Source organism: Anabrus simplex, chromosome 5, assembly GCF_040414725.1.
Source record: "Anabrus simplex isolate iqAnaSimp1 chromosome 5, ASM4041472v1, whole genome shotgun sequence".
In the NCBI taxonomy this organism is placed as follows: Eukaryota; Metazoa; Arthropoda; class Insecta; order Orthoptera; family Tettigoniidae; genus Anabrus; species Anabrus simplex.
The window spans coordinates 176504111-176529428 of NC_090269.1; the positions used below are offsets into that span (position 1 = coordinate 176504111).

General features: G+C 37.4%; 1 protein-coding gene across 1 annotated transcript in view; it reads left to right on the top strand.

Moving 5' to 3' along the window:
- E(Pc) (Enhancer of Polycomb) overlaps positions 1–25318 on the top strand; it is a 460358-nt gene that overhangs the window by 222077 nt on the left and 212963 nt on the right. The window contains exon 4 of the mRNA XM_067148053.1: positions 14617–14757. Within this exon, the coding sequence (XP_067004154.1) occupies positions 14617–14757 (141 nt within the window). The remainder of the gene's footprint in view (positions 1–14616; positions 14758–25318) is intronic.

The window sequence follows — 25318 nt, forward strand, 5'->3', positions numbered from 1 at the left end:
CGGCTAGTGTTGCCCAAAATCCGTTAGACTTATTATTAACTGTAAGAACATTCCTACGTATAAGATCTCCAAGTTTATACACAAATTTCTTTCTAACAACTATAAATTTCACAATAAATCAATAATAAGAAATTCAGTAGATTTTTGTAATGGTTCGGAAAGTCTCAAACTTCTGCCACATCATTACTTATGTTCATATGTCATAACTAATATGTATGTAAATATCTCAGTCAGTAAAACTATAGATATTATTAGAATTAATTTTGTTACGGAGATGTCCGTGGTAGTCAGAGGTGAAAGAAGGTGCGGGCTGGAATAGGTCTCAACTACAAAATTAAAGTTAATTTAAAACTTTAACAAAGGTTATATTTTCTTTTCAAAATCAACAAATAACAGATAACAACATTTAACAATTTCCACTAGGTGAAATAACAACGAAAGGCAGGTACAAAATAATTTTACCCGTTCAAGGGTTTTTTACAAGGTTTTGGGCTTCGAGCCCCACAGTCACAATCCTTGAGCTATTAGCCCAACTTTACCAAGGTACAAAATTGAACAAAGGGGCAGAAAACCCCATCATGCCAAGGAGCACTTGCTCCTAATTACAATGTTAAGCCTCCTAGAGGCATACAGAGATCAAATTTAGGAAAGAGCAGACCTGCTCTCAATAGTTCAAGCCTATCAGGAGGCCATAAGCAGACCTTACACTCAACTGCCCTTAAGGCATACTTATAAATAAACAGGGGCAACTTGTACCCATTCTACTGGGCCTCAAATGAAAAAATAATAGATTAATTTAAAAGGCCCTAAATACAAGGGGAATGGAGGCGAGAACTTGCACTCCTAAATACACATATTAAAACCTAAGAGGCACTAGGCCGATAATACAGAGGCTAATCCCAATCTATGAAGGTGACTCGTATGAGGAAACTTAACACATTAAGGAAACGTAGAAACGGTTATGAAAACGTAGTCACCTCAATTTCAAAATGAAGGGGAGCTCGAGAGGGTAAATCACTCTCTATCCCCGCTTTACAGTAAAAGAGATTTGTAGTTTTTACATAGACTGAAAAGGAATTTACATTTTAAAGTGGTAGGTTACATATTAAAGATTTCGAACCTTCCCCGAGAGTTAAACTGCTGAGCTAGCAAGAGATAAAGATGTTAAGAGCCCATTACCTTGATGAAGAACTGCTGCCTGAAGAACGGGGCGCTTCTCGCCCCCTGCTACATATTACATGTAATAAATATCATTTTTGGTCCGTATTGATGATATTTGATTGAAATAATAACATTAAGTTATTTATTAGACCACCTAATCAATACAAAATTTTTGTATTTTTGTACCCATTCTACTGGGCCTCAAATGAAAAAATAATAGATTAATTTAAAAGGCCCTAAATACAAGGGGAATGGAGGCGAGAACTTGCACTCCTAAATACACATATTAAAACCTAAGAGGCACTAGGCCGATAATACAGAGGCTAATCCCAATCTATGAAGGTGACTCGTATGAGGAAACTTAACACATTAAGGAAACGTATTTGTATTGATTAGGTGGTCTAATAAATAACTTAATGTTATTATTTCAACCCTGCTACATATCCACACACTAAGCTAGATGTTACTGAAGTGGCGCGGAGACAAGAAAATCAGCAGTTTTTATACCCTCGTGGAAAATTCGAGACCTTTCAGGAATGAGTAGACACACACCCTCAATTTTATTGGTTCACTAATAATTACACATGGAAATTTGAAGAAGAAAGCAATGATTGGAGGAAAATTAATTACAGAAATTACGGATTGGCTGAATTCAAAACAAGCGGAAAGGAAGGATTAATGTTGCCAACCCACAAACCACAGAACAAAATTTAGTAAGGACAAAACTTATGAATACAACATTTCTTCAAGAGAGTTCATTCCATTGCACCAGAGTGTATTACCATAGTTTTTGGTAGAGACATCTGTTAGAGAATGTCCACATTTCTTGATCACTGAAAAACAAAAGTAAATCAAAAACACTCAGTGACATCTTCTGATAATCAGTGGTTATGAATTTCATGTTTTTGGTCCGTATTGAACTGAGAATAATATATAAGTAATAAAAATAACAACGTAAACGTTTCCACCTTTTCAATACTAAAATATATTCACAAAATTATAAATTACACGGTACTAGTTTCGACCCATCTAGGGGTCATCATCAGCCGTATTGGAGCAAAGATCACTTTTGGCGAAATCCTAAGAAAATGTTATTTTAAAGAATAACAAGCGAAATGAGATGTTATTATGGTAATAGTTAATAATACAAGGAATATACATACTAAGAGGTTTTTAACAAAGAATAAAGTATAAATGGGGTGTTGTAAAAATTATAATCATGGAAATCAGTAAGTTCTTGTATTGAAATGACATATATAAAATTATATATGGCTTTGGAAGAGGGCTTAAGGTGGGGCTGAAGGGTGCGGGAGAAAGTGTAATTGTCTTGGAAAAGTACCTTTGATTAAATTTAGGATTGAGTTTAGGTTGGCTGCATGTCTTATTCAATATTGGTGAAGTTATGGTTATAATCTTGCATGTGTTGGCCGATGGCTGAAAACCTGTTGTATTTTATTGCGTTAGTGTGCTCGTGGTATCTGATAATGAAGTTTCTCCCGGTTTGCCCGATGTAGGTTTTTTTACAGGTGGTACATTTGATCCTATAAACTCCTGATTTTAAAAAACTGCTGGTCTTGTTGATGTGTGAAGTATTGTATAAAACGTTCATGTTCTTATTGTTGGTTTTGAAGGCTATTTTAACGCCTTGTTTCTTAAAGATGTTGGTTAACATGTAGATATCATTGTTGAACGTGAAGGTGGAAAATGTTAGAGGTTTGGTTATTTCTTTTTTGAGGGTAGTTTTTGGGCGATGTTTGTGTTTATTGATTATCCTTTCTATAAAATGATTGCTGAAGCCGTTGAATTTTGCGATTCCGCGGATTGTGTTGAGTTTGTTTTTTAGATCTTTATTGGACATAGGTATGCTGAAGGCTCGGTGAACTAGGCTGTTGTATGTGGCTCGTTTGTGGGACTGGGGGTGCACTGAATCTTGGCGAATGGTGGAGGCTGTTTGAGTGGGTTTTCTGAAAATTTTATAACTGAAAGAATCTGAGTTTCTAGTGATGGTTAAATCTAGAAAGTTGATTTTTTGATTTGATTCGGATTCTAGTGTGAATTTGATATGAGGATCAATTTTGTTGAGTCTTAAGAGGGTGGTGGGTGCATTAATTGATTTCTCATTCATGATTACAAAGACATCGTCGACATATCTGGCCCAAAAGAGAATGTTTTCGAATTCGTTGTCAATTTTGGTGTATTCGAGGAAGTCCAGGTATATTTCTGCTCAGATACCTGAGGCCGGTGACCCCATTGCCAAACCATTTTGTTGATATATGACATTGTCAAAAGTGAAGAAGTTATTGTCGATGATAAGTTTTAATATTGTGATAAAGTCTTGTATCTCTAGTTTGCTTAAGTGGCTGTTTTTGTTTTTCTTAGGATTTCGCCAAAAGTGATCTTTGCTCCAATACGGCTGATGATGACCCCTAGATGGGTCGAAACTAGTACCGTGTAATTTATAATTTTGTGAATATATTTTAGTATTGAAAAGGTGGAAACGTTTACGTTGTTATTATTATTACTTATATATTATCTTCTGATAAACCGTAGAGTTAGTTCGGTTTTTAAAGTTCAGAGTTTCTCCTGTAGAGTAGATTAAATTGGCGCAAGATTTGAACTTGCGTCGTAGAGGTGTACCGCCCGGTACAAATTTAACTAGTCAAGGTCAACTGGAGAAGTTAGAGATTGAACAGTTCATGAAAATTCTGGAGTTTGTCACAAAAAACAATTATTTTACGTTCAACACTATATAGTCAGGGGGGATTACCAATGGGCGCTCCAGGCTCAGGTATCCTGACCGATATTTATTTAGACCATTTAGAACACCACAAAATAATGGGACATATTCAAGGTTTGGATTTTTGGACACGATTTATGGACGATACCTTTGTACTAATAGATAAACGTTATAACAATAGTAACAAGATTTTACATTTTTTAAATTCATTAGATGAAAGAATAAAATTTTCACTTGAAAACGAGAGGGATAATGCTTTAAATTTCTTGGATATGACTGTTAAGAGGGAACCCGATAAGTTCTCTTATAAAGTATATAGAAAGGATAAGTTTACTCCGGTGACCATTAAAAATGATTCTTTACATCCTGGGAGTCATAAGAGGGCTGCTTATTTCAGTATGGTTTATCGAGCCTTCAATTTACCTTCATCTTATACAGAAAAAGAATTACAGTACATACCGAAGATAGCCATTATGAATGGGTTCAGTGTTAATACCATTAATAAAACTGTAAGTAAAGTAAAAATAAAGAACATCATCAGACTAGCACCAGAGAATCACAAGAGTTCAAAGTACGCTACTTTTACATTTACAAACCCAGGGATTTTTCAAATCACAAAATTATTTAAGAAACACGACTATCAAGTCTCATTTTCAACAAAGAACAATGATGGCCGTGTATTTTATTACCTTTGTACGAATAGATAAACGTTATAACAATAGTAACAAGATTTTACAATTTTTAAATTCATTAGATGAAAGAATAAAATTTTCACTTGAAAACGAGAGGGATAATGCTTTAAATTTCTTGGATATGACTGTTAAGAGGGAACCCGATAAGTTCTCTTATAAAGTATATAGAAAGGATAAGTTTACTCCGGTGACCATTAAAAATGATTCTTTACATCCTGGGAGTCATAAGAGGGCTGCTTATTTCAGTATGGTTTATCGAGCCTTCAATTTACCTTCATCTTATACAGAAAAAGTATTACAGTACATACCGAAGATAGCCATTATAAATGGGTTCAGTGTTAATACCATTAATAAAACTGTAAGTAAAGTAAAAATAAAGAACAACATCAGACTAGCACCAGAGAATCGCAAGAGTTCAAAGTACGCTACTTTTACATTTACAAACCCAGGGATTTTTCAAATCACAAAATTATTTAAGAAACACGACTGTCAAGTCTCATTTTCAACAAAGAACAATGATGGCCGTGTATTTTATAACCATAATAGTGTAAATTACAGTAAAGAGAATTACTTAGGTTCAGGAATCTATAAACTTAAGTGTGATCAATGTTTTGTCACGTACGTGGGCCAAACAGGTAGGACCGAGCTCGATATCTGTAGTCGCTGAAGTGCGGCCAGTATCCAGTAATCGGGAGATAGTGGGTTCGAGCCCCGCTGTCGGCAGCCCTGAAGATGGTTTTCCGTGGTTTCCCATTTTCACACCAGGCAAATGCCGGGGCTGTACCTTAATTAAGGCCACGGCCGCTTCCTTCCACTTCCTAGGCCTTTCCTATCACATCGTCGCCATAAGACCTATCTGTGTCGGTGCGACGTAAAGCAAATAGCAAAAACAAAAAACAGGTAAGAGTTTTCAAAACACATCAATACTAATAGACACAGGAAGTATTCTGCTATGAGTTTCCATATGGGGGATAGTTTAGTTTAGTTTAGTTTAGTTTAGTTTAGTTTAGTTTAGTTTAGTTTATGGCCTTTCTTATATGGCGGGTCTCAGGCTATGAAGCCTGCTATTATGCCAAACCATATTATACAACAGCTTTATACAATTTACAGAATAATGTACATAAAATCATTTTTACATATATTTCTAAAAATTACTAAAATGAATTTACTTAACCTCTATAATTTTGTATCCTTATTGATAATTAAGAGCTAATTATTAAATGTTTTCGTTGGTGAAATCTACTTTGTACGTATTTGAGTAACACATTAAACATTTCCTTTTAAATAGCCTCGGATTGCCTATACCTCTAATTTCAGCTTGGATTGAGTTCCAGGAATGTATGGTAGCAAGTATCAATGGGTTGTTGTAAGAGTTACTGTGGTGAATGGGAATGGACAAGAGGGAACGTGTGGATGACCTTGGGGGAGCTCTGTCGGAAGGGGAGAGGTATTTAAAGTCTTATCTAAGATAGTCTGGTTTGCTTGTTTGCAGAATACTGTGGAGAAGGGAAACAGCATGGTATTTACGTCGTTCAGTCAATCTTAGCCATGACAGCTGAGAGAGGAAAGGGCTAATATGAGTTTGGATTGGGATATTTAATACGAATCGAGCACAAGCATTGTAGTCTCGCTGTAGTCGACATGAAAGTGTTTTGCTCATACTATTATAAACTACATCTCCGTAGTCAAATATTGGAAATATTAGACTCTGTACTAATAATTTTCTTGTGTTTCTTGGAAGGAAGTCCCTTGTCCTTTTTGCAGAATGTAATGAGTAGAATACTCTTTGAAAAATTTTTGTGACATGTTCCGACCAACTTAAATATTTATCGAATACTACTCCAAGGTTCTTTACATGGTCGCTAAATGTTACTGGTATTCCACTGAGCATAACACTGGGTATAGACGTGTTTTGTATTTTAGCGTGAGATTTATACATGCCAATTATGATGGCCTGTGATTTTGATGGATTCACTTTCAGGCCATGTCTGCTAGTCCAGTCATTAACATTTGCTAGGTCTTCGTTTAACTTAGTGATTGAATTGTTTAAGTCATTAGGCTTTGTATGAATATATAACTGAATATCATCTGCATACAGGTGATATTTACAATTGGTCAGCGTCTCAGATAAGTCGTTCATGTACAATGAGAACAAAAGTGGTGACAATACTCCTCCCTGAGCCACGCCCATCTTAGTGGTTTGCCACGAAGATGTATCATTTCCCTCTGATACAAGCTGCTGACGATCACTAAGATAGGAGTGTACCCAGGTTAAAATGCTGTAAGAAAATTTCAGCGCCTTAAGTTTTGCGAGTAATATGTCTCTATCTACACAATCGAAGTCTTTGCTTAAGTCCAAGAGAACAAGTATAATCATTTGTCCTTTATCTATCGCTAGTTGCATGTCATTTGTCACTTTAACTAATGCAGTGGCAGTACTGTGGTTTTGTCTGAATCCCAATTGATATTTGTCAAGTAAGTTGTACTCTATAAGATATTCAGTCATTTGTTTATGTACTATTTTCTCCAACAATTTTCCTAATATAGGAAGGATACTTACAGGACGATAATCTTCGGGACTGTTGGGGTTGTTGTTTTTAGGGAAAAGTCGGATGATTGCATGTTTCCAATTCGAAGGAAATACTCCAGTCGTGAGTGAGTTATTAATGATACGTGTGACCGTTGGAAGTATGATGTCTATGATTCTTTTTAAAAGAGACAGGTTGATTCCATCATGGCCAGTGGATCCTGACTTTATTTCACTGAAGACTTCCCTAACGTCACTGGGGGTCACATGAGAAAAGTAGAATTGCTCACAATTATGTCTTGTTTTTGAGGATATTCTGTTAATTACTGCTGCTTTGGTCTGTTCGTCAATCTGAGAGGATCGTGAGCTAAAGTATGAGTTTAGGTCAGCTAGTGGTACATTACAGTTGTTGTCATTTGTCTTGTTTTTGCATAATCCCATTTCGCAAAGAGATTTCCAAATCTGACTAGAATTTTGAGTGTACAAAATATCATAAGAGTGACGTATTTTAGCATTTCTAATTAACTGTGTTGTTCTGTTTCAGAGTTTTTTATACTTTCCGAAATTGTCAGATGTAGGATATTTCACGTAATATAGGTTGCGTCTCTTATTTTCATCTGGTCGCGTATTTCTTGGGACAGCCATGGGTTTGAAGGTCTCTTTATCCTAACAGTGCGAAGTGGTGCATGTCTGTCATACAGTCACAAGTAGTTCGTTAAAATGATTTACTTTTCTGTCAATGTCATTTATGAACTGAATGTTGTGCCATGGTGTGTTAAGAGCATCTTAAAAAATGCGTCTTCATTAAAGTGTTTAAAATCTCTATATGTAATTAATTTCGGCTTGAATTTACGGCACTTCAAGGAATGTGCAACGTAAACCATGTCATGTCGGGAGAGACCGGGAACGGGCATTTGTCCATGAGCTAGGATTCGGTTGGTATTATTAGTAATTATTAGATCGAGGAGTGTACGTGAGTTGGCAACATGGTGTGTAGGGTTTAGGGGTAGTATTGACAAATTAATGGATGAAAACATCTCAGTCAATCGTTTTGTTTCGGTAGATTTGTTTGTCAAGTCTGTATTAAAGTCTCCCATTAAAATCAAATTTACCGGGCGAGTTGGCCGTGCGCGTAGAGGCGCGCGGCTGTGAGCTTGCATCCGGGAGATAGTAGATTCGAATCCCACTATCGGCAGCCCTGAAAATGGTTTTCCGTGGTTTCCCATTTTCACACCAGGCAAATGCTGGGGCTGTACCTTAATTAAGGCCACGGCCGCTTCCTTCCAACTCCTAGGCCTTTCCTATCCCATCGTCGCCATAAGACCTATCTGTGTTGGCGCGACGTAAAGCCCCTAGCAAAAAAAAAAATCAAATGCTCATACCTGGGTGTTGGATCATGTAGGGCTTCCTCTAGATTTGTGATGTTACCGGTCTTCGGTGGACGATACACCACACCAAGCAAGCACTTCGTACCGCGAACTATGAGCTCAACGAACAAGAATTCAGGGCTATTGGAGAACTCACTGGGGGATTTTAATATCACCTTGTACTTCACATCATCCCGTATATACATACCGACTCCTCCACCGAGCTTACTGCTCCTGTCATTCCTAACTAATGAATAACCATTCATATACTAACAAGAGATGAAGGGATAGACTGACGCAACCACGACTCGGAGAATAGTATGGCATGCAGGTTGCAGGTTGAGAATATTTCAGAGAATTCCGGGAAATGTGGGAGAATGCTCTGAGTGTTTATATGAGCTATTTGTAAGGAGGTAGGGTAAGACGAAAGAGGTAGTGACCTGCTTGGAACTGTGGGTTGGAGAGGCTGAAACTAGGGCCATTTGTTTCCTGGTTACTTGTTGCTGCCGACTTAAAAATTTAACTGTAGATATAAAAGGAAAAACTACACTAGATAAAATTAAGAAACTAACAATTGAAATTAATGATAGAAATGTAGGCTGTAGCTACAGTTGAAATTCTGATTAAAGTTCTATACAGCGGTATTTAGTTTCCAGAATGTCGGCTCATGGTTAGCGAATACGATCGAGATCTTCGCGGTTTGACACAGGTATTTTACGAGTTTCCTGCTTAACATAAATTATGCCATCCTTCGACCACACGTTCCGCACACTGAACTTACTTATAGCGTCCTGTAGAAGCCGCAGTCTCTCTGGGGCTAGGTCCTCTCTAATTGTTTTATTTGTACCCTTGAGTTTCTTTTTTTAAAAATAAACATCGCATTTCTTTTCCGGTACGAAACAAACTTCACAATTATGAGTCTTGGACGGCCAGTTTGACTTTTTCCAACCCTATGCGATCTATTTCGTCCACTGAGAGTTCCACCCCAATTTCGCGAGCAATATCAATGACAATATTGTCCGTGTTTTCTCCTGCAGTTTCTTCCACACCAAACATACGCAAGCACTGTCTTCTTTGGTACTGCTCTAAACTGTCTGTTTTAATTTGCAGCTCCCTTTTTAATTCCCTTATGGTCGTGTCTCTTTCTTCCAACGTACGCTTTAGTTCCTCGATCACACTTGTAATGAAATTTATGGTTTCTTTCGGTTGCTCTACAACTGTCTTCGTCACCTGATCTTGGATGAGGTTGGCAAGCATGTTGAGAGTCTCCTTACTGCTCAGCACTTCCTGCACTTCTTGCTTCACAATGGCTTCCATTGGCACTTCTTTAACTTTGGGGGGCAAGGTTGTTTTTGTAGATATTTCGCTTCAGGATTCACTGAACACTTCACAAACACTCTGACGTGAATAACTGTACAAGTTAGAGTAATGTATCACACTTGCGACTGTCAAACTGCTTGCCGCACAAACCACGAGCCTCGTATTTTGTGACTATACACTATCCGCCATTTGAGCACATACGAAAATATTTATATAGGTTTGGACCAGAGTTTTAACACAAACAAAAATTTGAATGACGTACAAGAGAACAAAATCCATTATATGAACAGATACCGTTGCTTTTATCATCACAAAAAATTAATAATTTGAAGTTACCTCTTCTAAAACAAACATCCCACTCTTCTGTTCCGCATATAGGCGGAGCTGTTTCCCTTTTCCCCAATAATAGCGCTGCTCCCACTCCTATCGCCCCTAGCCAAGTTCCGCCGGGTGAAAGGAAACATAATTATAACACGTGCAGTAGCGTGGCGAGAAGCAAGTCAGAGTGAGGCTGGGATGGGAACCGGCTATAGGGAGTGTTTTGTATGGTAAGTTTTTATGGCACGCAGTTGTGACGGAAACTCATTTCTTAAATTTCCGAGGGTTTTAAACCCATTAATTATATATATATATCTTTCTTTTCACACCTTGTCTTTTGAAAGGAATCTTCATAAGAATTAAAGCTGTTAGTATGGTGGTGGTCATGCAGCTCAGATCTATGCCATACGACAGGCTATCTCAAAAGCACTAGTTTCCTATTACCAGAAATACTTTGTCTTTTGAAAGAAATATTCATAAAAATTAAAGCTTTTAATATTCTGATGTGGGTATGGTCCCATTTTCCTATTCCGAAGTCAGAGTTCAAATCCCCCTCAGTCAGTACACTGAAGGTACCGGCTACCAGCACTGCATGTCATATTTTAAAGAAATATTCAAATTTTAACATGTGAAGAATTTTCACAAGAAATGATGGACAATTTTATGAATAATAGTGTTTATTATCTTTAGTGTATTCTCAAACAGTTTGTAATGGTCATGGGTTCTTCCATTTTTTAAATTATTAGACGGCAACAATGATGTATCGTAATCTGTTACGAGGTGCTATGGCTGAAGAAGTCTTAAATTAAAGGAAACATGTACCAAAGAATGTTTAATATATTTTTATATTGAATGTGTTTTCACTTGTAAAGTGAAGTGTATTGATTGGGTGGATCATTAAACCTAACACTAGTTCTTAATTTTGGCCATAGAGAAGGCATGCAGTTTAAATAGCCGAGGAAGGTGTACCGCTGGTACAATTATTTTTTTATTAATATTGCATAGAATTAACACTTAGCTTAACATCTATTTTAAGACATGTTTCATCTCATGTGTGAGACATCTTCAGGTAAGAAAATGCGTGCAAAAAATGATATAGACAATCAAATTGCATTGAAGCAAAAAAAAAAATAAAAGTGTTGTTGTCTTTAGCACTGCGTGGTGATGTGATGAAATGTTCAGTTTAATTGGACGCTTATATGTAGAAATTGTTATTTTTTTGTGTTCTAATGGGGTAGCTAGATTTCTATTGAGCAGGGGAATCTCCTCTATACCTTGGTTGAAGTTTGCTGAAGTATTTTGATTTATCTGTCGATAATAAATGTGTTATGTGGAGTCTGAAATGAGAGAAAAAGAGAGAGAAAGAAATTTGTTGAATGTGAAGAGACCTTGTTACAGAGTTGGTTAAGTTGGAATGTTTCAGTTACTCACCTCACTGCTGGTTCCGTTCACTCTTGTTACGCATGTGTTGTTTGCTGAGTGTTTGCGTCAAGCAGCTGATCAGTGGGAAGGACAAGAGGGAGAGTGGAGTGGGAAGTAGGAGTGGAGTTGTGGTGAGAAGAAGATCAAGAAGAAGAAGAAGAAGAAGAAGAAGAAGAAGATGATGATGATGTTGACACATAGCTAAGCATTTTACCAGTGTATAATGTGTTTTTAAGGTTTTTAAGCTATTACAAAGCATTTTTGACATGTAAACAAACATTTAGTTGAAGTTGTCTCGCACGTGAAATGAAACATCTCCTATAATAGACGGTAAGCTAAGTGTTAGTTCTATGTAAATGCATAATAATAATAATGATAATAATAATAATAATAATAATAATAATAATAATAATAAAATTATTGAAAGGTAGAAAATGCCTCTAAACCAAAAGAAAAAAGATGTATTCCGGCTCGTTGAAAAATTGATGTATTTGCGATCAGTCATAGCGGTGGCCTTTGATGTCACACGATTGCACAGTTACCATGGCTCATCTCCACTCCACAATAACCTCTAGCCTTCCCATCCATCACAAACTTGCAGAATTGGCCAAAGTTGACTTGCTTTGCATGTTTTGGGAATTTAAAAAAAATGCAAATAAAACAGAACATCCCAGTATACTGAAATGTGCACTATAAACTTTTGCCATATACCTCTAATTCCACGAGATTCATGAAATCCCAACATTTGGTTCAGAAATGCTGGCTCAGTAAATCATGCATTACCAGGCGAGTTGGCAGTGCAGTTAGGAGTGCGCAGCTGTGAGCTCGCATCCGGGAGATAGTGGGTTCGAACCCCACTGTCGGCTGCCCTGTAGATTTTTTTCCCCGTGGTTTCCCATTTTCACACCAGGAAAATGCTGGGGCTGTGCCTTAATTAAGGCCACGGCCGCTTCCTTCCCATTCCTAAGCCTGTCCTGTCCCATCGTCGCCATAAGACCTATCTGTGCTGGTGCGACGTAAAGCAACTCATGGAAAAGAAAGAAAGAAACATGCATTTGCATACAATTCTCAGGTCTAATAATCAGGAAGCCAAATGCCTATGTTTGGCAGTGAATATACTTCACTCCTGATGCAGCAGTTTTATGTTAAAATTGTCCGTTAGCCTTTGCTCTATAAATCGATGTCTTCGTATGCACTTGTTTGAACGATTTTGCCATGCTATGCTCCCTATGTTAGAAAGTTGCATTACAGTGGATCTACTTTCAAATTCCTGGTTGTGTGTTTGTTGTGTTTGTGTCATCAGTCCATAGACTGGTTTGATGCAGCCTTTCCATGCCACCCTATCCTGTGCTAACCTTTTCATTTCTATATAACTATTGCATCCTACATTTGCTCTAATCTGCTTGTCATATTTATACCTTGGTCTACCCCTACCGTTCTTACCACCTACCTACTGAACAAGTCATGGGTGTCTTAAGATGTGTCCTACCATTCTATCTCTTCTTCTCATCAGATTTACCTAAATCGATCTCCTCTCACCAATTCGATTCAGTATCTCTTCATTTGTGATTCGATCTGTCCTTCTCACCTTCTGCATACTTCTGTAACACCACATTTCAAAAGCTTCTATTCTCTTTCTTTCTGAGCTAGTTATCGTCCATGTTTCACTTCCATACAATGCCACGCTCCAGATGAAAGTCTTCAGAAACATCTTTCTAATTCCTATATCAGTGTCTGAAGTGAGCAAGTTTCTTTTCTTAAGAAAGCTCTTCCTTGCATGTGCTAGTCTGCATTTTATGTCCTCCTTACTTCTGCCATCATTAGTTATTTTACTACCCAAGTAACAATATTCATCTTCTTCCTTTAAGACCTCATTTTTTAATCTAATATTTCCTGCATCACCTGCCTTCGTTCGACTGCATACCATTCAGCAACTTCTCGAGATCTTCTGCAGTCTCAGATAAAATAACAATATCATCAGCAAATCTCAAGGTTTTGATTTCCTCTCCTTGGATTGTGATTCCCTTTCCAAATTCCTCTTTGATTTGCTTTACTGCTTGTTCTATGTAAACTTTAAAAAGGTGGGGGAGGGGGGGGACAAACTGCAGCTTTGCCTCACTCCTTTCTGAATTGCTGCTTCTTTTTCACAGCCCTCGATTCTTATCATGGCAGACTGATTTTTATACAGATTGTAGATAATTCTTTGTTCTCGGTATCTGATCTCAATCACCTTCAGAATCTTAAATAGCTTGGTCCAATCAACATTATCGAATGCCTTTTCTAGATCTACGAATGCCATGTATGTAGGCTTGTTCTTCTTAATTTGATCTTCTACGATCAGACGTAAAGTCAGGATTGCTTTACATGTTCTTACATTCCTTCTGAGGCCAAACTGATCTTCTCCCAACTCAGCTTAAACTTGTCTTTCCATTCTTCTGTAAATAATACGTATTAAAATTTTGCAGACATGAGATACTAAACTAATGGTGCGGTAATTTTCACAGTTGTCAGCACCGGCTTTCTTGGGAATAGAAATTTATCAAAATTAATTTCATAATATCTCACTCAGGCAATCTTTCTTCTTGACAGTGATTCATTACATTACATAACCATTCTGTTGCGTGGTAGAGAGAGTTCTCATTTCTTCAATTTGGGTAATGAAACTAATGCGACCGAGTGGGTTAGCTACGTGGTTCACATTGTGCATTTTCACACCAGGTAAATGCTTGTGTTGTACCTTGCAAAACAGAAAAGATACTATCTGATGGCCATTGTTGAAATCATTGTCACATCAAACGCTGATATACCTTCCTTTATACGAAATAATGTTGCAAACAGACACTTTTTTGGGGGCTTCACTTTCTGAATCCATCTGTGAATATATAGACCTTCTTGTAGAGAAGAATATTTTATTTGTACTACTTTGTTAACTCTCATATGACACTCATCCCTGCTTGGTTTTTTTATTGTTCCTTTAAGAATATTGTAGCAGAGTCTTAACTGAGTCTTTATTGTACAATGTCATTGTTCAATGTGATTTTTGTTGGTTTTGACCTTTTAAATTGTTTTCAGTTTGAAGAGATGATGGACCGTTTGGAAAAGGGTAGTGGGCAGACGGTGGTAACAATGCAAGAAGCAAAGTCTCTTCTCAAGGATGATGATGACCTCATCATTGCTGTATATGATTACTGGTTGAATAAGCGACTTAAAACAGTGAGTAGCAAATATGTCCTGGTAACTTGTGTTGTTTTGTTCTTCCTATGAGTTGTTCTAGGTTTTACATTTTCCGCCAAGGGTTGTTACATTCAGTACATCGCACAAAGCTTATTGTAAAACTCAAAGGAATTACTTGCAATTTATATTCATGATTTGACCAAAATCATATATGCCAGGGGCGAGCAGCACTTCCATCACAAACCACCAGTAGATCGTATGCTTTAAGGACAGAAATAAGGTTTCCTGAAGAGATTGTAATTCTCCGCTTGCAATCCCTTTTTTTCTCCCCGTAATTTCCTACTGTTTTGCATGTGACCAGGTTCTGCAATCACTGAAGATATAATTTTCCATACATGCATGTATGTAGTGTAATGAGACTATGCTGCATCATTATATTTATTGATTCTCTCTGTGCGGAGTGTTACAGAAACCAAGAAATATTGTTTGTGATTCCACAAGGGAAATATTCTTTAGTGACTATGTTGTATATTGTTTGAAGGCCTTATATGCTTCTATGTACCTTTGCTAAATCTTATTTTCAATCATGAGCTTTATTAAAAATAAGTACAATACTGTGTTAACTGCTGAAATTTGAAATTGTGGGTTTAACTCTGTGTTACAAGTTATTTAGCCACCATAAAAGCTGTTGTTGAGAAAAGTTTCTGCCAAGATTCACACTAAGTGGAAAGGTGATGTAAAGTTTTATATTTTTTGCAGCTTTTTACATCATAATTTATATATGCATGTATGTATATAATTTAATTGTATACAGCTTTTTTTTACTCTTACATTCATTGACCGGGTCAGGGATGGAATGAATGAAGCCCCCATCTTGCGGTGAGGATAGGAATTGTACCGGCTGCCGAAGCCTTTCGCACTCCTCCGGGGGCAGTGATTAATGACCGACAGATGAAATGAAATGATAATGCGGAGTGTTGCTGTAATGAAAGATGACAGGGAAAACCGGAGTACCCGGAGAAAAACCTGTCCCGCCTCCGCTTTGTCCAGCACAAATCTCACAATGTGTGACCCAGATTCGAACCACAGAACCCAGCGGTGAGAGGCCGACGCACTGACGCCTGAGCCACGGAGGCACTACTTTTCAAAAAAAAAAATGCTCAGTTGTAATTGTTTAATGAAATTCAGCTTTCATCATCATTATGGCATGTCTACATTTGTGTTCATATAACATATTATTACTTTTTTTGTTGTTTATGCCAGATAAGGAATCAAAAGGAAAAGATATTGAATGGGATGAATTAACTGACATGCTGACTGTGTGAATTAGTTGACATAGATTGTGTTACGGGAGATGTTCAATAAATTTCCAGTTCCTTTGAAATCGTTTAAAAAAGTTTAGGAAAACAACAGATAGGGAATCTGCCACCTGGGTGACTGCCCTAAATGCAGATCAGTAGTGATTGATTGAAGTCCCTTCTGCATCCCACCTAAAATAATCATGTGAATCAGACGATAATGAAAATGATTATAGTGTGATACAGTGGAATCTTGGATTGAGAGCATAATTTGTTCCGGGAATGTGCTTGTAATTCAAAGCGCTCATATATCAAAGCAAATTTTCCCAAAAGAAATAACTGAAATGCAGATGATTCGTTCCACAACCCCCAAAAATATATATTCGAACATATAATTTCCTTCTTCTTCTGCTGCTGCTGCTGCTGCTTTTACGGCCTCATTGGAGCACTTCAGTCAATCATTTTCTGGACATCTTCTTCACTAAGTTTTCTTTGCAAATTGCCCAGTGGCATTTCATTCATTCTGATATTTTCTGTCGTTCCTCATCTGTAAATACCCTTTCCATTTTATGTTGTTTGTCTATTTTTGGATTAAATCCTATTTTTAAATTTTTCAGTTTCTTTTGTTTTCCAAATCATCCAGAGTTATATCTAGTTCTTGTTTCCTTAATGCACCTTACTTTTTCCTTCAGATTCCAGAGTTTCTCTAATTTTCCTTGATAATCTGGTTTCTGGTGTCCTCATAATGTGACCAAGAAAAGAGATCCTCTTCTTCCTTATAGTACCTGTGATGGTCTCCAGTTCTCTGTATACCACTTTATTTCGCACTATCTACTATTGTCTGTCTTTTTATGTTTTTTTATTTATGCATATTCTAGCTATTCTGCTCTCCACTTTTAGGAGATTTTGTCATTCCGTTCCTCTGAATTACTTTAGAAATAGTTTTGCTTCCGTACGTCACCTCTGGTTGAACCACTGTCTTGTAATGTTTCAATTTTGCTTTTGTCGATAGACATTTTTTTATTGTTAATTTTTGAGCTTTTATCATTTTATTAGTTCTTTCTTACCATGCAGATTTCTCATCCTAGTTGTATATTTTAATTTCTCGTAGTTATTTATTGTTTCACTATGTTTACTTTCATGTTATTTACTATTATGTGGTTTATTACTAATGAATCTGCTACCATTATCTCAGTCTTTTCAAATGATATTGGGAGTCCTATTTTTTGTTGAACATTTATTTGCTGAACATAACAGGTTCACGCCCAAATACATGTTCCCATAAATCCATACTAGCATAAGCAAGTTACGTAGTGGCTAAAATACAATAGAATATAAGAAAGGCTTTCTTATGGCCTCTGCTCAACCCTTAATGGTGATACCAGAAGCCATGACAATAGGCACAAATTTAGTGAAAATAATAACAATAGTGAAATAAACGGACAAATAAACAGAAAAAATTAACAAAGCAAAATAATAAGAATAAGAATAATATCAAACTAAAGGAAACATGATACTCCTTGGACATGTCCCGAGGTCCATCGGATACTCCGGAAATGTGAGGGTCACCACAGTAGTCATCCTCAGCCCCTGCATACCACATCTAACGTCTCCCCTGGACATTCATATTGTCTTTTCAGAATGTGCAATTTAAATAAAATAGAATAGGGAACATGCATGATCCGGGGTTTTAATTAAAAATATGCTAATCTGATTCAAAATTTCATGCAGAATTCAAAAATGGGATCAGAATGTACAAATAATAACTCCAAACATGATAAAAATCTACGAAAATGTCACGTCACGCAAGTACGCGATCTCATTGGTCTGACGTCATCGTACAGGTTGACTGAATTAGCAGACGAAATAACACATAGTGTGCTGTGAGAAGCAGGATACACTTCGCGTATTTCTACATTATGTTAGTGTCTGGTATGGTTAAATTCGAGGTCTATACATTGGATAATAATCTGAGTGGTATATTTTAGACTTAAAATGAATCCTGCGCAGACAGTGAGGCAGAAAACTTATAAATGGTGTAGAGTTCCGATGTGCAATAGCACATCGCATACCATACCAAACAAATTGTTCATAAATGTTCCAAAGACGCTAAAACTAGGCAGAAATGGATTTTGGCGAGCCGGAGAAATGCTGGTGATATATCGGAAAAGTCTACAGTTTATTTTTTTGAAGATTTTAACGTAAGATTAATTTGTTTGAATTTTCAAATCACTTTTCCATGTCAGCTGTTCTAGTGGTAAAACTTTAAATTTTAATGTATTATGCTTTATTTAAATGCTTCAATTACATCTTGGAATATGAAAGTAATAAACAGTGCATTAAATAATGCTGATTATTAAAGTATTCTCCAAACCTAACCTATGTTTTGGGTCATCCATGTCAAGATAATAAATCAAAGGGGTTATGAGCCATTTTGACAGCTCTAATTCTACCAATATATCTTGGCATGGGACAGTTATGTATGTCTTTATTGAAGAGCTTAATTGGTAAAGAAATTTAGGCTATATCTAAATACTCTATAATGTAACAAAGAATAGGCGTGTACATCATGAAAGGAAACAACGTGAATTTAACAAACGTATAACTACACAAAACCAATGCTTGTCTTATAAGTTAACAATGCTCAATTATAATAATTATCATAATATTAATGAAATTAATAACATAATTGCACACAGGTGAAAATAGTGATGTAGGTGTTTAAAATATTATCCTACTTAGCCAAAGTTTTAGGTTATACAAGCCAAGTCAATAAACCGAAGGGTAAAAATACTGCGCGAGTTGGCCGTGCGGTTAGGAGCGCACAGCTGTGAGCTCGCATCCGGGAGATAGTGGGTTTTGAACCCCACTGCCGGCAGCCCTGAAGATGGTTTTGCGTGGTTTCCCATTTTCACACCAGGCAAATGCTGAGGCTGTACCTAAGGCCACGGCCGCTTTGTTCCCATTCCTAGGCCTTTCCTGTCCCATCGTCGCCATAAGACCTATATGTGACGGTGTGACGTAAAGCAAACAGAAGAAAAAAAGTAAAAGTCACAGCACCCAAAGACATACCTGTATTGAGCGACTAAAATGTCACCAGGACACTTTTCTTTCCTGATATGCTCAGCTTGTTAAAAGCCAGATGTAATTAATGTTATTGTCTTCACGCCCCGCTAACTACTTCTACGATTTTTGGGAGACGCCGATGTGCAGGAATTTAGTCCTGCAGGAGTTCTTTTACGTGCCAGTAAATCTACCGACACGAGGCTGACGTATTTGAGCACCTTCAACTACCACCGGACTGAACCAGGATCGAACCTGCCAAGTTGGGGTCAGAAGGCCAGCACCTCAACCGTCTGAACCACTCAGCCCGACTTGTGAAAACTAGATGAAGTCATATTTATCTTTATCATGTTTAATTTTTTCCCTCCACAAAGATATTTAATTCTCTTTCATGGGCCCCGGAAGTGGGTAGGCCAGTTGTCCCAACCATAAATATTTTTTTTTTTGGGGGGGGGATGATAGATTATAGCCCTTTAGTACTATGATCTTTCTTTCTTTCCTTCTTTCTTTCTTTCTTAATCAATTTATCCTTCAGGGTTGGTTTTCTCTCGGACTCAGCGAGGGATTTCACCTCTACCACTTCAAGGACAGTGTTCTGGAACGTGAGACTTTGAGTATGGTGATGCAACTGATGAGGAGGGCCATTACCTCGCTCAGGCGGCCTCACCTGTTAGGCTCAACAGGGGCATTGTTGGAGGATGGGAGGATCGGAAGGGATAGACAAGGAAGAGGGAAGGAAACGGCCGTGGCCTTAGGTGCCTGGAGGAGAAGTAGGAAAATACGAAAAACCACTTCGAGGATGGCTGAGGTGGGATTCGAAACCGTTCTAATCAGTTGACCTCCCGAGGCTGAGTAGAGCCCGTTCCAGCCCTCGTACTATTTGTTTTCAACTTTCGTGGCAGAGCCGGGAATCGAAACCGGGCCTCCGGGAGTGACACACATTAACCACTACACCACAGAAGCGGACTAGTACTATAATGCTACCTATATGTTTGTTAGTGCTGAAATCCGATTTCTTACTTTACTAATGCTGAAAGCCCGAAAATGTAATGTTATTCTTTAATAGGGGAATCAGTCTAGAAGGAAATGTTGAAAGTGATGTGATATCTATCCAGGTTCGTTGTTATCCTAATACTATGGGTTACAGTACATTACACGTATATAAAAGACGCCACTTACAAACTTGCTTGTTATCCGCGAATTTCTGCGGCCACAACAGTCACATTTTTCAAGAATGATGACATCTACACATGGTAGATTGTCTGACTGTGCTGTTTTGAACGTTTGTTCTGTCATTTCGAAGTTATTCGCGGTCATGAATAATAAACAATCGGCTTTTAGCAACGGCTGATGCACAACGGCTGGTAGAGCTCCATGCAGTACTGGATTGTGACGTCATAGCGCGCCGCTTACGTCAGAGGCCGTTTCACTCGCCTTGCGGAAAGGCACTATTAAATATTTTTTTAATGGTAGAAAACAAGGCAACATACCACAATGTAATACGTTTACGTACTATTTCATTGGTGTACTTTTCAAAAAAAATATTTTTGAAAATGATGCATGTTCCCAATTATAAGACATAATAAAGTTGAAATAAAATAAACGGCATTATGAATGTCAAAGACCCTCTTGTCCCTCCTGACTAAACACGCAAACTTTTGTTCATTCCATTGCTCCTACCATCCTTCTACTTGACCCACTCTAGCTTGCTGAGTCCAGACTTATGTTACATCACCAGCCACGTATGTGTACCCCATTTTGCAACTTATCCTTGTACTACTTTTCTGATACTACTCATTATATTTAACCATGCTTAATCTCATTTAAATACCAAGCCATTCTCCTCATGAATTTTGCCATCACGTCTACCATACCAAAATTTACCAACCTTGTCTAATAAATACAATCATTCTTTATATACCACCACATATTAAATTCACTATTCATATCAAACACAGTTAACATACAGATAACATAAAATTATCATCAACTTACCAATCTCATAAAATTACCATCAAACTTCCCAATCACATACCGCCAACTCCATCTCTCTTATACATCATACTTTCCAATCTTATACATCCCACTCACCTCTTATTCATAATCCCTCTTCTCTACACTATTCACTATTCTTCTCAAATACCATTAACAACCACACTCTATCCTCAACTCCTCATTCAAATCAAACCACTCACCGAATTAAATTATGCACTCTTATCCACCATCAACCTCACACTCACCATGTTTTTCAAATACAATTAATCTACTTCCAACTCACTTACCTTCAACTTCAAACTCACCATACTTTTCAAATGCTATCAATCAGACATAATATACCATTCACAACACTACCTCTTTATCAACCATACATAATACTTCATTACACTTCAAGTACAGATCACCTACTCCATCTCTCTTACCTTCGACCCCAAAATTGCCACACTTTTACATTACTATCAGTCAGACATCATACCTCATTACAATTCCTCAGTTGCCTAGATCCACTCACTTCTCTTGATCACCAACCACATCAACACTAGCTCTCTTACCAACTATACATAATACTTCTTTAGACTTACTCTCTTGCCAAGATCCATTCACTGTCTTTCACTACCTGTCTTATCATTCAGACATAATACCTCATTACAATTACTCTCCTGCCATAATAAAATACCTTATCACTTATCACTACCAACACCATCTACTGTCTCTCTTTACTTAACTTCCTACTTCTCGTTGCTACACCCTCAACTTTATTGTCTTTCTTACCACACAGCTCTTTTAGACTCATACTTCTTCCTTTCCTCAAGGCCCCTCCTCTGCTAGGTGTCACATGTACCTTTCTGTGCCTCAACATATCTCTTATATCCTTCATTGAGTCCTCAATAATTCTGTTCTCACTTATTGCCTCTCTAAAACTATCCTTAAGACACTCTTTAAAAACTCTTGCTAAGGGTGTTGTCCCTATACTAGACTCACTTGACACACAACCTCCTGTAGCTTCATCTTGCAAACCAAAACCATCTTCTCCGGAACTTTTTTCTAGAACCTGTATTTCCTCCACTCTCATTCCCATCCCCTTTTCCATTGCCTTGAGTTTGGACAAAGACCACCTCCACGTCCATTTTCCATTGGTAACAACTAGTGTCTGTGCCCTGATCTGCGCTCACAACCCTTGCAGCCTTGCTATCACTAGATGTTTCCTTAGAATTTTGTACTTCTCGTACTCGTCTCTTCCTATGTCCCTTTTAATCCACATTTTATTCCCTTTAGATTCCCAGCATTCTTCACCACTATATCAGCCATCAGCGTGGCCCCTTCTTCTGCCTACTCTCACAACATTGTCTATATCTACCTCGTTGAAGTATATTTTCATTTTATGTTGCATGATGTCAACCACTTTATAAATGATCTCCACCTTAGATTTTGTCTTCTCTTCCTTCATACCATAAATAAATATGGATTTTTCTCTATGTTCTTGGCTAGTGTCTGCAGTTCCCTGTTTTAAGTTCCTCACCTCCTCTTCCAAGATTTTTATTCTCTCCCTCAAAGATACGATTTCTCTTTTGCTGCTTTCCATATCTGCTTTCGTTTCCTTCATGATCTCTTGGAACTATTGCCTAGTCTTCTCGTGTTCCTTAGCTTGCTCCTGCAACAACCTTTTAAATGGGCAGAACTCCTCTATTACTTCCTTAACTATTTTCCTTATAACTTCAACGTCCTCCCAGATCATATTACCACTGTTCGTAAGGCCAGGATTTACTTCTATTCCCCCAAACACCAACAACACTGTGACCACCACCGCCACCAACAATAACTCCACCTTCAGACCTATCTTCACTTTACCTTCATTCCTTCTGGCTGCTCTCTTCTTTATTCTTCCTTGCCATCTTCCTACAGCGACCCTAAACTGCTCCACACCGATCCTTTTCCTAGTCACACTCCTGTTGACCTTTCCGCTCCCCTCTCTACACCACTCTTCACGACCGCCACACTCGCCACGGCACGACCCCTCGCAGTACTTGATTCTGCTGGACTGCTATTTTTTTTACTATATTTTGTAGACTAGTTATTTGATTTCTGGCTTCTTGAAAGTTACTACTGAAGTTAGTAACACTAAGTCATCTGTAAATCCCAAGCTTTTTTTAATAAATATTTCTTGGTTCCAATTTTATGTTCTTTGGATGGCATGAAGTCTGAAATTCCTTAGTATCTTCTTCATTGAAGATCTTTGGATACAATCATATAAGCTGTTTTGAAGTTTACAAAGGTTGTTGTTTTTGCCTTCTTTTGCAGACATCCATTACTAATTTTAAGGTGATTATCTTTTCCAGGCAGCTTCTACAGGACTTAAATCCTCTTTGGTGTTCTCTTAGTTCCAGTTCAAGTTGATCTACATGACGATTGTATAGAATTCTTGACATGACTTTATATGTGCAGTCCAAAAGAGAAACTCCTGTATAGCTGTCTGGATTTCATTTTTCTCCTTTTTTGTGTAATGTATGTGTTATAGCTGTAGTCCAATGTTCTGGTAGTTCTTTGTTCCATATTTTCACTATGCATGGGGGTACTGATATTTTCACTGGTTCTGCTGCATATTTCCGAAGTTCTGGAAATGTTCGACCATTTCCACTTGCTTTGTAGTTTTTTATCTCTTTCAAAGCTTTGTATATTTCATGGATTGTGGGTGGGTTTATATTTTCTGATGGTGTTTTAATCAGAGTTTCTGTTTTTATTTGAAGAAGTTCTGTAGGATCTTCACAATTTTGTAATTTGTTAAATGTTTCTGCTAAAACTTCTGTATTTTTTCTATTGCTATGGGTCATTTTATTATTTATACCGGTATCTTTTAACATTAATGCTGGAGAATCATATCTTTGTAATTGTCTGCTAGATATTTTGTAGTAATCTCTTGAGTTTGTTTTCTCGCTATTTGTTTCTAGCATTAGAAGTATATCTTTTCGGTATTGCAGTTTAACCCTCGTTATTATTTTTTGGGTTATCTTTCTTCGTTTTGTTAGTTCCAAGTGTGATTCTTCCATTTTTTTGACTCTGATATCTTAACCAGGCTTGGTGTCTATCTTCCACTGTTTTACCACATTCATCGTTCCACCATTGGTGTTTTTTTTTCTTCTTGGATTTATTGGGGCTACTTGTTCAGCTATTTGTTTCAGTTTGAACCACCTATATCCACTAATTATATGAATCTCTACTATGATAAATTCCCATGAAGATATAATGATACATCCAATGCTGGTGAAACATATTCATGAAGATTATTGTGCGCAGTGGAAATTAAGTTCCATAACAATAATCATGATACCAAAATATTGGTTTTGGACCGTGACTGGAAATGACCAGTGAACAGGTCATGAATTGGAGATGGGCCTCCTAGGCCATAGAAAAGAAGTGTAAGAGCCTAGTCTACATACAATACAAACCAAGAACTATTTAAAAAGAAGGTTTATTTTAAAAATCATGAGAAAAGGATAATGACTCGAAATAGGAAAGGGTAAATATATACATAAAAATGTACATATACAGTTCTTACTCACATCAGACTTTGTTTTCATTTCATCTTTACCCAGACCATGTTCATATGGTGAGGGCCTACTCATAAAACAATAGCTTTACTTACATAGTAGTTATGTATTACTTCCATCTCAATATAACAATAACCGGGAGAGTTGGCCGTGCGGTTAGGGGCATGCAGCTGTGTGCTCGCCTCCGGGAGATAGTGGATTCGAACCCCACTGTCGGCAGCCCTGAAGATGGTTTTCCATGGTTTCCCATTTTCACACCAGGCGAATGCTGGGGCTGTACCTTAATGAAGGCCACGGCCGCTTCTTTCCCATTCCTAGGCCCTTCCTGTCCCATCGTCGCCATAAGACCTATCTGTGTCTGTGTGACGTAAAGCAAATAGCAAAAAAATAAAATATATATATATATATAAAATAATAACCCATGACTTGGATTATAAATACCAAAAAGGGAGTAAATCTTTCCAACAGATATTCATCACTTATATAAAACCCAACTCAAAAGTTACCTCCCACACACAATAAGATTTTTTTAAAGATCAAGGAGAAGTTAGATAAAAATCATCAAAGCCAATCACGGTAATTAGTGGGCAAAGTATTAAGCCTGCGCAGAGCGCACTAAAATTAAAAGGGAACCAGAATTAAGACAGACATGCTCACCATCTTTTACTTCAAATACAAAAAATATCATGAGAGAAG